The sequence below is a fragment of the Aphelocoma coerulescens genome, chromosome 2 (assembly GCF_041296385.1).
Source record: "Aphelocoma coerulescens isolate FSJ_1873_10779 chromosome 2, UR_Acoe_1.0, whole genome shotgun sequence".
Taxonomy (NCBI): Eukaryota; Metazoa; Chordata; class Aves; order Passeriformes; family Corvidae; genus Aphelocoma; species Aphelocoma coerulescens.
This window is the reverse complement of record NC_091015.1, coordinates 58349493-58367799: the sequence shown is the minus strand read 5'-3', so window position 1 is coordinate 58367799 and position 18307 is coordinate 58349493. Positions and strand designations below refer to the sequence as shown.

At 38.8% G+C, this 18307-nt stretch overlaps 1 protein-coding gene across 2 annotated transcripts in view; it reads left to right on the top strand.

Moving 5' to 3' along the window:
* Positions 1 to 425: 425 nt before the first annotated feature.
* PDCD6IP (programmed cell death 6 interacting protein) overlaps positions 426 to 18307 on the top strand; it is a 30429-nt gene continuing 12547 nt past the window's right edge. The window contains exons 1-7 of one of the 2 annotated variants that reach the window (XM_069007700.1): positions 426 to 734; positions 6745 to 6799; positions 8552 to 8621; positions 11778 to 11905; positions 12505 to 12658; positions 15860 to 15960; positions 17675 to 17791. In XM_069007700.1, coding sequence (XP_068863801.1) covers positions 529 to 734; positions 6745 to 6799; positions 8552 to 8621; positions 11778 to 11905; positions 12505 to 12658; positions 15860 to 15960; positions 17675 to 17791 — 831 coding nt within the window. In that variant the 5' untranslated portion in view covers positions 426 to 528. Of the gene's footprint in view, positions 735 to 6744; positions 6800 to 8551; positions 8622 to 11777; positions 11906 to 12504; positions 12659 to 15859; positions 15961 to 17659; positions 17792 to 18307 lie in introns of both variants that reach the window. The other variant, XM_069007699.1, reaches the window with a different exon arrangement.

Below are 18307 nucleotides of genomic sequence, written 5' to 3'. Positions count from 1 at the left end.
TTGCACGCTTGTCTAACCTTTTGTTTTGAGGATAAGAGAGGCTAATCCCAAAACAGTCTGTCCGGACAAGAGCCACCACGAGTGAAGCCAGCAGAACTCAGCAGACCCCAGACTCAAATGGAGGGAAGAACCGCGCCTGCGGATTAATTAGCACTAGAAGCGGTAGCTATAACTAGCAAATAGGAATTTGAGTACTAATTAATAACAAAGTTATTTAATTTAGAACCAGTAGACGCTGACGCCTTGGTTAATATGTGTAAATAGCGTAAAGTTTTGATGACCCGTGAGCCCGCCTTTCGAGGGGCAGAACTCGGCCCCACGCTTTGCGCAGCTGCGCGCTCCCCTCAGGCTCCTCTCCCACATCCCCTCGCTCCCGGGGGCGGTGCCGGGACAGCGGCGCGGGAGGCGGGACAGGGCGCGCGCGTGCGCGGCGCTCCCGGAAGCGCGGCGGCGGCGGACCGGGAAGGGGAGCTCGGGGTTGCGGTGAGGGGCGGTGGCGGCTCTGCCCGCCCGGCGGCAGAGTCGGCCATGACGAACTTCATCTCGGTGCAGCTGAAGAAGGCCTCGGAGGTGGACTTGGCCAAGCCGCTGTGCAAGTTCATCCAGCAAAGCTACCCGGGCGCCGAGGCGCAGGCCGAGCACTGCCGCGCCGCCGAGGAGCTCAGCAGGCTCCGCAAGAGCGCGCTCGGCCGCCCGCTCGACAAGCATGAGAGCGCGCTGGAGACCCTCCTCAGGTAGGGGACCCCACCCCCGTCATCTCCCCCTTCCTCTATCCCCCCCTTCCTCCATCTCCCACAGCCCTGATTCCCCGCGGGGCCCTGGCGGCAGCTCCGGGCCCTGGGCGTGGCGGAGCCGGAGCCAGGTGCGGGCGGGCCCAGGTGTGGGCGGCCTCTCCTGCCGGGAGAAGGCGGCCGGGGCTGCCGGGCCGGCTCCGACGGCCTGTGGGATGCAGGCGCTCCGGCGCTCGGGTGTCCTGCCGCATCCCGGGGTGCGCCGCTCAGGTGTCGTGGGGTGTCACATGATGGCAGCGGAGGGAGGGGGATGCCTTGTCCCCATCAACATTGCCTTCCCAGTGTTTGTGTCGTGCCAGTAGCTCTTAGATGTAGGTAGAAATTGTAAAGCCACAGAACATTAGAGGTTGGAAGAGAGCGTAAAGATCATCTAGTCCCAGCCCCCCTGTCCCCCCCCCGCCCCGGGCAGGGACACCTCCCCTTAGACCAGATTGCTCAAGGCCTTATATCCAGCTTGGCCTTGAGCAGTGTCAGGGCTGGGGCATCCACAGCCTGCCTGGGCAAGTCCCTTTGTCAGTGCCTTCCTTCCCTCACAGTAAGAAGTTTCTTCTAATGTAAATTTCCCGTCTTCCAGTTTGTACCCACGACAGACCATTTTGCTTTCCATGGAGAGTTGGTGTTTCTTTTCAGTGTTACATTTTGCTATTACAGCTTTCTTTTCACTTCCTGTTCAGTTTTGTGTGTGGGTTTGTTTTTGTATTTTGTTGTCAGCATGATTTCCTTTTGTTTTCTATGTTTAGCAGCGTCTTAATGTATTTGCAAAATCACATCCTTTCTTTTTTTCTCCTTAACACAGTTAGTTTGCTATCAGAAAGTTTAGTGGGGCCTCTGTGGTGCTGGAGTTATTGTAGTTTATCTGAGCAAAAGATTAATGTGTGCCTTTTGCCTGGTAATCTGCATAAAGCCTGCATTAGGACTAGTAGCTCCATCATCCTATCTCTCTAAAGCACTTATGGATTGCAGTATTGCGAAGAAAGAGAAGGAGCTACTGGAGAGGGTCCAGAGGAGGGTCACAAAGATGATTAGGGGTCTGGATTATCTCCCTTACGAGGAACTGGGCCTGTTTAATCTGGAGAAGACTGGAAAGGATGGTATTAGTGCACATAGGTATCTCAAAGGCGAGTTTTGAGAGGATGGTGCTGGTCCCTTCTCAGTGGTGCCCAGGGACAGAACGAGGAGCAGTGGCCATAAATTAAAATACAAGAAGTTGTACCTCAACATGAGGAAGAAATTTTTTATGTTAAAGGTGACAGAGCACGGGAACAGGTTGTCCAGGGAGGATGTGGAGTCTCCATTTCTAGAGGTGTTCAAAACCCGCCTAACAACTGCCTTGTTTAAGAGAAGGCAAGTTTTGTGAAATAAATTACAGATGATTTTTGAGCTTATCAGCTCTTCTCTGGGTATTTGGGCTGTAAAAGCTCTGACTCTACTGATTGTGTTTTACAGTAGCTTTGTACTTTCTAGCTCTATTTTTGTCTATGACTCTATATGCTTTTGAAGGTACTCGTGTTTATGCCTTTGAAGGTCAGGGAAATTGTAGCATCTATGAACTGAAAGAGGGTCTTTGCTAGCCAAATTGAAAAGCATACTATTATGTTTCCTTGCATGCTGGAATTGAGCTTCCTTTTCTGAAGGTGCCAGTCAGGCTCATAGTTAGTTTCTGTCTAAAATCCCTGTTTGGCCCAGCCGCATTGTGTGACTTCACCCTTACAGTTGCTCTGCAGCACTGAAAGAAGGCAGCCTGCTTTTCAGTTCTGATCCTTACACCTTTTCTGGAAGGCAGAATGTAGGCATGGCATTCTGAGCAGCTTGAATGAGTTCAGTGGAGGGTGAGATGAACATCAGAGCTGGTGCAAAATAAATAAAAGTAGTATTGCAGAAAGCCAGAAGGCTGAGCAGGACCTCCCTGTTTCAGTGCCAGCAGATAAATAAATGAATTTATCCATAGTATGCAACTTCACCTCAGGTTTTCCCTCTGAATAATCAAGGGAAACCACTTATAATTGCATAATTACCAGCTTTGAGTCAATTCCATATGCAGTGATCTGTTCTCTTTGCTGGTGATCATCAGCAGATGAACTTAGCTGGGCTGGATGCTGTTGCAGTAGACTGGAGCTGTTGAATGAAATGATGTAAACATGAAGTGATATCCCTCCTGTGCAGAAGTTCCTCTCTTAAAACATCTGCATTTTTATTGTATTGCTTGAGAATATTTGTTCCTTTTATAGTGGAAGTGAGATAAGATGAAGGTCTGAATTAACTGTAAGTTATAGAAAATAAAACAATCAGATGTATATTCTCCCTTATTTCTAACAAGTTATTAATGTTTGGTCCATGTCTGACCATTTAAATTTGTTACAGTTGCTAGAAAGTAAGTTTGCTCTTACTCTTTAAGAATATTCTGACATATATTCTCTTAATTTTTCTGTAAGGCACAGTTATTTTAAAAAGTCAAACTGTCTGCACATCCAGAAGTTTGAAGTATGCAGCTGAGATACACAAGTGCCTAAATGCCTTGTGTTTCCTCTGAAAATTTCCTTGCCTCTCCAACTTGCAGTGTTGGTATTTAAGACCAATACTCAGTCTTAACATTCAATTTCATTGAAATTAGAGTTTAAAACTGGTTTGTTGGTGAAGTAAGGTTAGAAGAACTAATTAGAACATGGCTACTCTTTGCATACTTCTACTTCCTTGTGGCTTTTTATAGACCATAATACCTAGTAGAGCATTGTAGACTATTTAACTGTTAAGAAATGAGGGCTTAATCTTCTGCTAACTAATCTAGGATTTGTGTGTGATTCTGTAATTTCTAGCAGCTTTGTTTTTCTGAGTAGTCACTATGGACTTCTTTTCTCTTATGGAAGAAATGGACTCAGTTGCAGCCACATTTCCTAGACAAGCACTGACCAGTAAAGCTTGAAAGTGTGTGGTGTGCTGTTGTTCAACTACCGAGTGGAAAAATGCTTCTCTTGGAGAAGCATTTGAGATAGACTGTGCCCCTTCTCACTGGGAAAGACCCCAGCCTGCTTCCAAGCTTTCTTTGTTTTGTGAGAATCTGAGTGCTCTGAAGGTGATGTAGGTGAGCTTGGTACAGATGTTTCCCCTTAAATTCTGTCATAGCAGATTCGATTTAGTGGTGTTTTTCTTCTTTTTTTTTTTTTTTTTTTTTAGTTCTGAGTATAATTATAGCTTCAAGGGATTCTTTGCTTCCTCTAATATTAAAGATAGCCTGGACCTAATTTCCTTTTTCTGGAGACATAGAATACTGGTGCAAGTTTAATTGGTTTAATTTTGCTAACAACTCCTGCAGTTCTTTTAAAAAAAGGAGAAAAAGAAGGGGGGGTGGGGCAATGCATGGTTTTATACTGAATGCTCAAATTCTCTTAGGGCTGAAAGTTGCAGTTGTGGTTTCTGGCTGTGAGTTCAGGACTCTGGTTCTTATCTTGAAGAGCAAAGACAGATCTTTGGTCTTTTTGATGTTCTTTCGAAGGAGATTTTTCTTTCTCATGCTTTGGAGGAGGCACAATATTTGAGTTTCTTTATGAAATACATATATTTTAGTTAAATTCTAACTTAAGCCTTGACTTCCTGCTCATTTGATGGCTGTTTTTTACGAGCATTTAGGAGTGTATAATACCTGTTTTGATGAGAGATTGTTGTATTTTGAGCACTAGATCTGCCTTGCTGACATGTGCCCCCCCCCCTTTCACTGCTGTAGTTGTAGTTCCTCACTGGCACAGCCAAACACAACACTCCTCTGTGTTGTGCCTTGTGTTCTTTGTATCTTGATAGTTTAAATTACTGTAAATTTAGTTTTAAATTACACCTTATGTTTACCCTCATCTTTTGTGTGTAACTGAGTTGTGCATCCATTGTGGCTTTTCCTTCTGCAGTTACTTTCTGGTTTTGTAAAGACAGTTTGGTGCTGTTCTGTGGTTAACATCTTCATTTACCATTTCAATATATTTAGTTTTATGCATACCATTATATTTATACCATTTATATTTATAAAACTAAAAAACTTGATGTGGTTGTGTTCTGGGATTTTTTTTGTCTGCAGAGTTTTAAAGAGCTCTTAAATCTTGAATATAATTTCAAGTTCTCCAATAAGAAGAAATAACATCCCATGCTTAAAATAGTAAAGAAAACGGTAATATAAATTCTGAACTTGTTTAAAACCAACCAAACAAAAAGCCCTATTTAAGAGGGGTATACACCTCTCTGGCTTATTTTGTCTGTGGTTATGTTGACATACAAAGAGTAGTCTGTTTGCAGCGAGCCAAGGCTTGGGCACACCCGGCTTCACAAGGACATTTGACAAGCTTTGCTCCTTTACTCCATCCTAATGGCAGATGAGGACAGTGTAATCGTGGAATGTGGGAAGACAGCTTGGCTTTAGTGGTGGCTTTTGGTTAACAAATTAAATTGAGTCCAGAGGAGACAGCATGCAAAGTCTCCTTTTCTTTGTGATACTATGTGAAAATAGGTGCTGAGACCAGACAAAGGTAATGAAGGAAGTATATTTAAATATATAGGTTGCAGTGATCTTTCAGGGCTGGTTATTGTTTTTAAGTATACCTTTCACATACTTGGTAAGTTGTTTAATCTTGATTAAACTGCCATCACAGTAAATATCTGCAGAATTTTTTTTTTTTAACCTTACAAGCAATTTCTTTCAACTCAATTATTACTGGAAGTCCTGTTGCTGTTGCAGATTATTGTCGTTTTTGATATGGCTTAGTATATTGTGTCTTAAATTGCAGTGGCTCAGTTGAAGTCAGAAACCTGTAGTGTTATGTACATTGGCAGATATAATTAACTGAAGAATACACTAACACTATTTTTATTCTGTATGAGTTTTGAAAATTCTTCTTGAATTTTTAAACAAATGTTATTGTCTGTACAACACAGGTCTCGTACATGCATCTTATGCCTATGTCTGTTGTGATCAGTATTTAATAGTGTAAGGAACTGGGAACAATCTTAGTCCTGTTTCACAGACTGTGAAAGCCATTACTGCAAGGTGTTTTGTGTACTGGGAATATAAATTCTTTATGAAAGAATTTGACCAATATAATGTTGAGCATATACCAGTATGGCCAGTGCTACAGAAGTCTACAGGAAATGGGCTTCACATGTTATGTGTTCTTAGCAGTTTAATGGTTTCACATTCTGCATCCAGCCTGTCATGTTTAACAAGTGGTGCAGGTGTAGAGCATCACTCAGGAAAACTTTGAGTTCCTTACTGTTGCCTGGATAGATTGTGTGAGGGACTATGCTATACTCACTCTATTATCTTCCTGGCATCCTTTCCTAAACATCTTCCACTGTGACTAGACAAAATATTGGCACAGAGAAATTGTGGGTTTAATTCACTGTGACTACTAGAATGTATTCCAATGAAAAATAAGTTTACAACTAAAGAATTTTATCAAGGATTAGTCTCTCCAGTTGGTACTGAGGCCTCTATTGCAAATGGCCTCTATTTCAAAGACATTGAAATTGGGTTACAATGTTCAGATCAAGAGAGTACAGTGTAGCATGTTAATATTATGTTAAATGCTGTACTTAATTTACTTTTGCAGCATGACTTAATGTATTCATTGTCTGCCGGTATGTATACAGGGACTCCTTTGCATGATACTCTTCTAATTCACCAGGTAGTGATGTCTGGGTCAGCTTTGTCTGTGATACTGTTTTACTTTTGATTGAGACAGGGGTGAAAAGCTACCTCCTGTTGAACTGGTTCCTCTACTGAAAAAATCCCTTTAGATAGAAATTCTGTCTGTCCTGCAAACCCTTCATTGCTACAAATGAGCTTCTCAACCTACTTGTGTGTAGGATTTTTGTGCCCTTTTCCCTGCCTTACAAGCCAGTTTAATAAACCAAAATTATTAATTTCATTTGTCTAATATCTCTGTGTTCCTTTCCTTTTTTTTTTTTTTTTTTGTAGATACTATGATCAGCTGTGTTCCATTGAACCAAAGTTTCCATTCTCTGAAAATCAGGTGAGAAAACTTACCAAACCAGTAAACTGAATCCTGGCACCTATGATGTATGACTTCCAAGCCTGTACCTAATCCTCTAATGAGTACTTTATTGAACAAGACATCTAATCTCTTTGAGCCTTATTTTCCTAATCTCTGTTCATTTTCTAGTTGGTGCTCACATACACTCTATGCTGAAACTTCACCTCTAGTGGCCTTAGTTATCTTTTACAGCTAGAGAAACATTTTGGTTTTGGCTAGTGATCACTGTGTCTAGGGCAGAAAGAGTTGGGCTGTGCTGATTCCTGTTCAACTCTCTGCTTTCCAAGAAGTCTATTTCATACTGTGTTTTAAAGGCTTTTAAATTCATGATTTTTATGGGAAAACCTAAGGAAATGGATGGAATACGATCTTTGTTTTTTGAAGCAGGACAGATGTTTCATTCACAACAGTTAACAGAATAATCCATTTAAGAGCTTATCACTTTATTCCTGCCTCTGCATGACATAGTTTTTGTATAGGTGTGGTGTCCATTAAGGTTTGGGTTTTTTCCCTACCATATTTCTTTGGAATCATGTCTCTTCAGAGAAATTCAGCTGTATCTATTGAAGGCTTTTGCAGGTAGAGACTGGAACAGATCTGTAGGCTCCTGTGTTTTGTTGGGAAAAGGTGTGGGTTTTCTTTCAATGTGTTTACAAATATTACAGAATTTATATTTCTTTATCAAATCATCAGATCATAGTTAAATGGTAATATTATGATTAAAAGGAAAAATTTCTTTCAGTCTGACAGGTTATAAGTAATTTTAATCTAACTTCTAAGTGAGTTTTGCATGTAGCTGCATTCACTTGCAGCCAAGAACATTGGTTTTCAGTGAGCAAGTGTTTTGCTATGGAAATCTATAGACCTTGAGGAAAGGAAAACTGGAAAACTTAGACAGCAAAATCTACATGTCTGTAAACTGTTCCACTCAAGGGGAGAAGTAGTCAGTGGAAGCAGCAATGCAGCTGGGGACCAGAACACCCTGCACTAGCATTGCTGCTGGAGGAAAATACACTTTCAAGCAGTACTGTTGCTCTTTCTGACGTAATTCTCTCCAAGCACTTCAAACTGAGGAAGTCTGCCATCTTTTCTGGTTTGATACCAGTTGCCTACAATTACTTGATCAGCTGAATAAGGAATCAAATTGTGGAACTTGAAAGCAGATTCTGTGAAGTATTTGCATTGCCTCTGAAGTATATGCTGGAAGTATGAATAAAACACACTGTTTCTAGCAGCATTCTCTTTCCTGAGGGTATTCCTGATAATGCTGCTATTGAATTTGCTCATAACAATGAGTGGATTTTGGTGTTGCACAACAGATCTGAATGCACTGGTGATTTGGCACATTGGAAACTGCCTGGTTGGGTGGTTTCATTAAAATCTGATTATACCAACCCATCAGACGTACTGGGAGAGGAGTATCTTGTTTGGAAACAAATTTATCTGGTGCTCAGAATAGGAACAGAGCTGAAAGATAATTCTGAGAATTTCTGTCTTGTCTACTTGAAATGTTTTGAGCAACCTAACAGGAAGGAAAAAAGGTAGAATAATTTTTGTTTTGAATACCTGTTGATGATTTCCTGAAACTTTGAGAATGTTTGTAATGTTGCAAGTGAATGAAAGATTTTATGAAGTTAGAATGTAAGGGCTAAATACATAAATTTGGGATATTTTAAGATGATTTAATATTTGATTTTAGGGATAAAGATCTTTCTTTTTCACAACTTCCAGGTCTGTGTAACATTTACGTGGAAAGATGCTTTTGATAAAGGATCACTTTTTGGAGGATCTGCCAAACTGGGTATGTGAATGTACCAAAAAAACAAGTATTAATGATACTAAACCTTGAGAATATTTTTATGTAGTGGAATTAATAGTCTTTCTAGCTTTCTCAACACAGCTTTCAAATGAGTTCAACTATATTGATAACAAATTAATCACTTCAACATTGATAATGAACAAATGAGCACCATGCAAAGAATTTTTATAAAATTGAGATTTAATATTAGATTTCCAGAGGCCCAAATAGATGTGCAGTCTGATAGTAGTTGTACTATCTGCTTCTCAGACTTTTTCTGGGAATAACTCCAATTGATACTAATCAGAATGGTTCATGTTAATATTAAGATTCAGTAGATTTTGGGTAATGCAGCTCTTCCTGTTCTAAATGAGTAAGATCGTTATGAAGTGTCCTTATGAGTGAGTGAGTCCCCTCCAGAAGGGGAGTGATGGTAGCTGGCTCAGTAACCTAGTCTTGATACCACATTTTGTTCAAGAGAATAGAATTACTTGCCTGTGCTCAGAAATTACCCTTCTATCACTTCTTTTAAAAACATTTTCCTACAGATTTGAACACTTGAAAAGAAAAAAAATTGTGTTTTTTCCCTGAAAACATAATGAGTCTGATTTGTTTTAGTCACATAGGGACAAGTCTGCACTACAAATTCAGGGTCATGAAATGGATTTGGGACACTTGCCAATAGAGAAGTAAGACTAAATCCTTTTGAGTAAGTGAGGAGCGGTTCAGTTGTGTGTCATCACTCTTTAGTATTTGTACCTAAATGTTCATCATGATTAGTATTGCAAGATGACCATTGCAATTTTGAGGTTCCAGACAAAGCCTGAATAAAATATTTGAACATTACTCTATTTTTATGAAAGTTTTTGGTGCCTTTATACAGCTCTCTCTTAGCAGCTACTGGAAGTCTTTGCAGTTTTGTGTTCTGAATACACATGTTAACAGCTGTGATTGTTATGTATATATACAACATGTATATGTATGTATACAACTATATGTGTAACAATATACCACATACCTATGCATGCTCAGATGATCCTTGCTTTCTGTTCCAACTGTTATAAGAAGTCCTGGGTAATCAGAGACCTTCCTGAAGATGCTCTGTTTTTTTTTCTCTCAGAATTTGGTTGGTTCTTTCTTCTTTGGGGCTAACATTTAATGAGGACTGAATCAGTTTCATAGTAACGTTGAGAATATTTAGTTATGATGTAAACATAGTCTGTGAATCACCAGAGATCTGTAATAATTGTGAGAAAAAACCCAGTAACCATAACAATGATGATTACTGTGAGAATTTGAATAAATATGGTGTTACTGCAGCTTGAGAAGCTTGCTTGTCTGCAGGTTAATTATATACTAGTCTAAATAATCTGTGCGGTAGATGACCAGAGATTTATGCAACAGTCCGTGTCAAATATCAAGGAAGTTCTTAACTGAGATGTGAGTAATGCTCAGTTAACAAGCAGTGGGATAAGGGTCATTTTGAAACTTTAAAGCAGATCCTCGTGGAAAGAAATTAACAAAAGGAGATCAGAATGGGTGGTGAGATTTCTGAGTGTAAAGCAAAGCTATCAATAATCAAGGGAGCAAAATTTCTCTTGACTGCTAAGAGAAGTCTCCAGATAGAAATTCAGTGTAAAACTCCTGAGACTTCCGTGGCAACAAGATGCAGGGATGCAACTTGAGAGTTCTGGCTCTTGCTGTGGTGCCGAACTGTTTTCTTCCCACCTTCCCCTGGATCCCAAGTCTGTATCACAGTGGTAGCTGACAGATACTGCTTTCAAGTGACTGCTTGAAAAGTGACCGAGTTCACAGCATGGCATGTAATCTGAAATATGTTGACTAAGTTAATTGGCGGTGCCATAAACAGATGAGTCTGTAGAAAATCTGTATTGCTGTAGTAAATCACACTTGAGGTGCAGTCCAGAGTATAGAGTAATTCTGCACTTCAGAAGCTTTAAAGCCGTATTTTCTTTCCCATCTTGTCTTTTAGTCTTTTCAAAGACTAAACAACTTTTGTCTGAGTTCAAGATCTTATTTTTAGAAAAATTCTGGAAAATAAACTTATAGAAGGGAGATTATCTAGATAAATTAATATTCTCTTGATAAAATAGTGACTGTGACAGTGTAATTCACTTGGAAACAAATAGGAAAAAGGGCATGTTAGATTTAGGCTGGCTTGTCTGAAAACTTAGTACAGGTTAGTGAGCACTAACATACAAGCTTCAGAGATGCGTTAGATAAATATGTAGCTGTTTAAGGAGGCTGAATGTCAGTGAAGTGAAACAAATATACATCTTTAGTGCCTTCATGTTTTAAGGATATCTGTACCTGGGTTTGTGAAATTAAAATTCACTAGTTGTCACTTCTGTGTTCTCCAAGAGGACTGTCTAGACACTTTTTGATACTAGTAGGAGACTAGTATCTGCAGTATTTGCTTTTTTCAAGCACTTGTGTAGGGCAAATAACCTTTTGAAAGCAATTAATATTCAAAATGGTTCCTGTTCAGGTATTTCTGGTTCTAGAAGTGTGGGCTCCATCCTCTGGAGCTATGAAGTACTGCAGGAGTCGCTTCTGGACATTCTGCGCTGTTGTCTAGCGAGCTCAAGTTTTAATTAAGTAAATCCCTAACTGTTTCAGTACATGTATAATGAAGATATTTGTCAGCATTTTAAGCCTGAAACAATAGCTTTAAAAGTGAAAAATTCCCTATATTTCAATAGATAGAAAACAGAACATGTAAAAGTGTTTGTAAGTGCTCAGTTATTGCAAAGTGATTAATGTGTGCAAGTTCATATTTAAGATGACCTCTCGGTAATGCTTCAAGAGCCAAAGAGCCGTGCTCGAATTAGGAAGACTTCGAAATTATTTTGTGTACATTTTCATGCTGTTGCTTTCGTGCTTTGTGTCGCTTTCTGTAGTTTCTCACATGGAAGCATTTCGTGGTAGTACTAAATTAGACTTTGTAAAACCTTCAGAATGAAGACAACATTGACTTGAAAAGTTCAGTAAGATCAGGGGTTTGTTTGTTTGTTTGTTTTTCACTTGAAACTGTTAACACGTTTAGTGATAATCATAGTGTCGGCCTCATCTGTAGGATGCTAGAGAACTGAAGTTTATTTTCTTAACAGTCTGGCTAACTGTTTGTCTTGCCTGCAGCTCTGGCAAGTTTGGGATATGAGAAGACCTGTGTTTTGTTCAACTGTGGAGCATTGGCAAGCCAGATTGCAGCAGAACAGAATCTGGATAACGATGAAGGGCTAAAAGCTGCAGCTAAGCACTATCAGGTACAGAGGCTCCCTGCTTCTGCTTACAAATTTAGAATTTGTATTCTTAAAACATCAAACAAGTATCTCTCAATTTTAAAGCTACATACATATATGTATATATATAAAAATATATATATATATGTACATACTTTCCTGCTCTGAACTGTAAAGATGGATTGGCTGTGTACCTGGTCTTGTCTCATACTTGTTTATCAGATTTGGAGGATATAATTCTACAGAGTTCCCCATACTCCTTCCCTCAAGTGAGTTGGTAACTAAACCTTCAGCTTAAGATTTAAAAATTTTAGCTAATATAAATTTGAGTTTTCACAAGTTATACAGTAATAATCCCTTTCTTCTTTCTGGAATGCATTAAAATCTTAGGCTGTTAGGTGTAACCAGTATACCATTATTTACAGTCTGTCATGATAAGTGTCTCATTTTAAGTGGCTACAAGAACAAGAGGTCACAAGGAGTTGTGTTTAGTGGCTAAACAATAAATGGGACACCATACACCAAAGAATTTTTTTTTTTTTACTTTTATGTATATTATATTTGTTAGTGAGAAAATGTGTATGAAAACAATGGATGATAATATATTATTTTGTTTTACTTAGTTTGCTAGTGGTGCTTTTCAACACATTAAAGACACAGTTTTGTCAGCCTTGAATCGAGAACCTACAGTGGACATCTCTCCAGACACAGTTGGGACTCTCAGTCTTATTATGCTGGCTCAAGCCCAAGAAGTCTTTTTTTTGAAAGCAACAAGAGGTATATTTTAGTTTTTGGCTTATATATTTAAGTGTGTGTTACAACTTCCACAAAAACTTAGAAGTGTTTTAAGTTACTAAGAGCCTGTAAAGCGTGTTTCAGAAGTTTTTATATTTGCCTTTACTGATTTTCTCCTTGCTCCTTGATGGTCATTAAGCACAAAATACAGATGTCCCGTAAGAATTTGTTTAAGGTTCACCTGACAATGCGGTTCTCCTATCTGCCTTTTCATGTCCAAAACCAATAGTCTTCCTTCATCTTTACAAAGGATATTGCTGAATTATATTTTTTCCACTCCCCCCTTGAAAACAAAAGACATTCTCTGAAAGAACTGAGAGTACTAAAAATGGTGCATAAGGGATTGTGCAAGTATGCCTCCCCTTCTCTGTCTAGGGAGTGATTTTATGAGAATTTAGAAAGAAATGACTGTGCTAGAAACAAAGGAAATTTCCTAAGAGTTGAAGGGAAACAAATTCTGTTTTGTTGTTTCTGCTTTTAACAGAGGAACTCTTTGACCAAGTCTTTTAGAATGTCCAGTTGATCTTGGAGAGGGAAATTTTGCAGGTAGAACAAAAAATTACTTCACTAGTTGTTAAGGGTTGATTGTGAAATACTCATTCAAAGTTTAGCTATCTTAATACAGCTATTAGAGAACTTATGCTTCAAAGAAATTTTCTGTGGGATGGTACTATCTTTGATACAAAATTTCTTCCTCTTTTGCTCTTCTCTCTTTGTTTAGAAAAAGTTGTGCATCTAGCAGTTAGAGATATCTAAAAGTAGAACTAAGGACATAGAGGTCTTATGTGATTGCCCACAAGTGGCTCTCTCTCCTGACATAATTTGGAATACTTTGGAGGAAGACATGGGTTATCTTACTTGGGATGCTTCTTGTCTTCCCAGGGAAGATCCCTGAAAATTCTTGTCGCCTTTCTGCCTTTAGGAGAATCTCAACAAGAAACTGTTGTCCTTCAGCCAACTGATAAGTTATGTTTGTTCTTTATCATGCTGGTAGCAGTACTTTAGTCTCTGGCAGTTTGGACATTGCTTTGAAATAAATTTGTGTAACAAATGCCTGAAATGTTTCCTTCAGAAACAGAGCAGGTGCTTCCCTCATTTTGCCTGACAAATAGATTGTCACTTTCTCAATTTCTTCTTTTCCGAAACATAAAAAAGACAAAACAAGGCTAATCCAAACCCCAGATGTGCCCAGTGAACTGAAGATTCTTGTGATTACTCCTAAGACCACAAGTCTGACAGTGTTTGAAGGTCAATAAGGTTCATAATCGTCTGATAATGAAGGCTGTAGATTTTGCTGGATTTAGGTTCTTTTCCATGGGGGGAAAGATATTTTGTGAAGAATCATGTTTGACAACATGATTAATTTCAAAAACCTGTTTTTCAAGCTCAAATCCTTCAAAGTTAGATCTCAAAATAGAAATTAAGCTTCTTGCTGCATTGGCTATTTACCTTACTTGGAATTTTCTGGGTTTTCTCTCATGTGAGATAGTCCATTTATCAGCTTACAAGCTGTAATGGTATTTCTGATAGAACTGAGTTTATTTAGAAGTTGAAAGAAAGCACGAGTGTTTGGCAAAAGCCAAATTGGTCAGTCGCATCTAACTTCATTACATAGCTACAGACCAATTCTTTAATTTCTGAACCTTTCCTAATGCTTACTTTAAGTGTCTTTAAGTCTGCATGTTTGCTGTTCTGAATCAAGGCTTGCATTGTAGCTGCAATATTTTAAAGATATCTGATTAAAAACTAAAGCTTCTGGTGGTGAAAGATGTTCTGAGTTGTCTGCATGGACAAATGATTCTCCTCTAACATTTTCTTTTTTAATGGAAATGTAGTTAATACACCAGTATTTTTTCCTTTCCTAATGCTCCAGCTGTAGGAAGGAAGATGCAACTACTGCACACTTGGTGGGGCTAGAAAGAAAAGTTATTTAGGTTTTTTGTGTGGTTTGGTTTTCTTAAATATGTAGTGCACCAGACAGGAACATTCTAGGAAAGAAGTAAGGTGATAGATCTCATAAGCTCTTTTCTCCCAGTTTGTCCTCTAAATCCTGTTCCACAGTGAAAAGGTCTTTCTGGCATACCTCAAACATGTTTACCTCATAGAAGCTAAATACATTACGTCACAGCTCATGTCTGAAATGTGGTAGATTGATATGTGAATATGCTGGTATGAGCAGACCACTTGGGAATTCTTTTGGTTGAATTTTGGCGGTTAAGCATACTCTGCAAAATTCCTAATCTTGCCATAGTCCATATCATGCTTACCAGTGTGTCAGCACCTAAGAGTCCCCTGAATCAGAGGGTGCTTGTTTGTAAGGGCAGCTATTTAGAGCAGACAGCCAATGTTTGCATTGATTGCCTGCCTTCTCTTGGAAGGCTGAATTGCTGGTGCAGGCGGGAGGTTACCTCCTTTATAAAAGGAGCTAAAGATAATCCCTGGCCTGCACTACCAGTAATGCATATGTCCTTTATAAAAGGAGATAGAGAGTTGAAGAATGTTCCTATTCTAACAGTTTTGGCTTCAGGAACAGGGTGAGGATGTGAGGCAGGGGATACCACTGCAGATAGGTACATACACTGATAGGAAGTAGTGGATATGGCTTTGAGGAACTGTGGTTATTTATGTCTAGGAATGCTGTTTCTATAGTTGCTGTAAGCTAACAGTGGTGTGGACTGCAATGGAAAGGACCAGTCCCTTCTCCTCTGTTGCAGTTTTTCAGAGTCCTGACGTGGAACTGGGTTAGGAACAGATCCTGCTGAAAATAAAATCTATTTTGCTAAGTAGATTTCAGCTAAATTCTTTGACTATGGCTGCACAAGTGCTTGTGCTGGCACAGGGAAGGGCTGGGAACAAGCTGCCAGAGTTGTGAGTGGGATTGTTGTGGTTTTTATTGGCAGCTTGCCGTTGGTTTGAGGTAAAGCATCACTCTTAATCCTGCGTAAATGCTTGCATCTGCCAAAAGATTTCTGGTACAACTGATGTAACCTTTGGTGTCATGATTGAAGTAGAAATTCTGGAAACTGCTGCTGGATGTCAAGAGGGAAGAATCCCACCTTTGAGCTGTGATGTAAAGCTGTACCCTTAAAATGCAGTTATTTCTGTTTGAAGATGAAATAATCACCTGTTCAGTTGTAAAAACTGATCTTAATTGTTCTTTGTTTTTTCTCCTGCTCCCCACAGATAAAATGAAAGATGGTATCATAGCCAAACTAGCAAATCAAGCTGCAGATTACTATGGTGATGCTTACAAGCAGTGCCAGTATAAAGATACTTTGCCCAAGGTTAGTAACTCATGGAAATAATGTGGGATCTGTTGTTATTGTGAATAACTGTTATTATTTACAGTGTACCTAATGAAATACACTTAAAATATATGTCCTCAAGAAAAGTTGGCATATTGCTGCTTTTAAGGAGAATGAACCTGTAATTTGAAAAACAGTGAAGAATCAAAGGGGCAGAAGAGTGTGGGTTTTTTTAATAAGTGAAATCTTATTACATGAAGTGCATTTATTTGTAATGCATTTCATTAAAGTGAACTTGAAATGTTTATGGTGTTATTTAGGGATGCATTCTTAGAACTTAATGCCTTACTAAATGTGTTTTCAAGCTAACACGTTCTATTTGGGCCTAATTGGCTTCTAGTTTCAGTGTTTTCATGTGAAATTTGCTCTCATGTTGAGTACAGCATGAGTACAGAGATACTGTTCACTCATCTGTTAGTGAAAAACATGACTGGAAGTCAGCGTGTGTCTTCTGTCCTTCTGCCTGCCTTCTCTTGCACTACCCCAAAACAATCCATGATACTTGTAAAGTATCCCAATATAATCTTGACTCTTCATTTGAAGGCTGTTGCTTTTGGAAGAGGTAGAAAGATCTTTCTCATGTTCCTTGAATGTTTCTTATTGTAGGTATTACGTTCCTTATGATTTTTGACATGCAGTGAGATATAATAAAGCCATTGCTTTATCTTTTGTTGTTGTATACCTTTCTAAGCTGTAGATCTGCTCCTTGTTCCAGTTGCAAAGTAGTGTGTCGAGTGATTATTTGAAAGAGCATAATAAGGTTTGCTGGTTGACACCAGCTCTGAGAACAGTTACGTGTTCAGGAGTGTGACATCGAGGTTGATTGGATACGTCGAACTCCAGTTGCAAGGCCTTCCAGACAGCTTTGTCTTCCAAATTTACCCTTTTTTTTTAATTTTATTTTTTTATCTCTGGGGGAACAGCAAGTTTGCACAGATGTGAAGAAGCAGGTCTTTGTATACTGAGGTCTTTAAAACATCACTCTGGTTTTCCAGTGCTCCTTGATTTAAGAAATAAAACAGTAAGGCCAAATCCTTGATCTAAGACCATGTCTGTACTGTGCGCTGCAGCGTAATGTTTTCTTCATGTCTTGGTTGGTACTCCTGCAAAGATAAGTGCATTTATATCAAAAGGCTAAAAATGACTTTTAAGTTGCTTTCCATGTCAATAGTTACTGGTCTTCTTTCTTTGCTCATTCCTTTCATAATTGTAGTTACTTTCTTGATGGGCCTGTTGCCTGCTGTTTTAAGTGTAATTACTTTGTTTAGTTATAAAACAATCAAACCACAAAAACCCTAGAAGACCTATCTTTCGACCCACCTCCATTTCTTAAGAACACTGTCTTGGCTTTGTCTTGGGGGTATTTGAATGTGTTCTTGCAACTGTCCTTTCTAATACATGCATGCATTTCTAATCTTTGAAGTAAATGTTGTGACTTCATGGCTTGAATTTAAATCATAGTTCATCTAAAATAATTGGCACCAAGAATTTTGCAACAGCAGATTAAAAATAAGATTCAATCCATGCAAAGCCACATGGTCTCTGATGTTTACCTCTAATGTTTTAACCTATCTAAACTATTAATTGGGTGATTCTAATTTCCTTTTCTTCTTCCTTTTTCTTCCTGCATCCCATGTTGTCTGTGGTGGTTAATGTGGTTGGACTTTCCCCTGGTCAGTATTTTTATTTCCAGGAGGTGTTTCCTGTTCTGGCAGCAAAGCACTGCATTATGCAGGCCAATGCAGAATACCATCAATCTATCCTGGCAAAACAACAGAAGAAATTTGGTGAAGAAATTGGGAGGTTACAGGTGAGTAACTTTCTTCTCTGAAAAATGTGGAAAAACTTTTAATCCTGAAAAGCTGAGTTGGAGTTCTGAAATCCAAATAACTAAGAATGAAATGTGTTCAGAAAATGCTGAGCATGTTTATCACATGAATCGAATTATTATCAGCTGGAAAGATGAAAGGTACCTCTGTAACTTTTATAAAGATGTATTTTAGTGGTATTTGGGCAATTTGATACTGCTTGATATGTTAAATCTATGTTTACATTTGCATAGGCTTCATATCTCAGTACAGCTAATATGACAGATTTGTTACTAAATTTTCCTACATAATGTTGTTAAAAATCCTCCAAACATTAAAATTTGACCTGATCTATACCTAGTTCTTTTGCTGATATCCTGCTTTCAATCTGAGTAATTTTTAAAAATTGTGCACACATTTCTCTTTTTAGTCTTTATAGTTTTTTCCCTCCGATATCTGGTTTCTAGAGGGACTCAGATACAGATGTAATGAATAAGGTCATCTCATGTTTTAAGTAC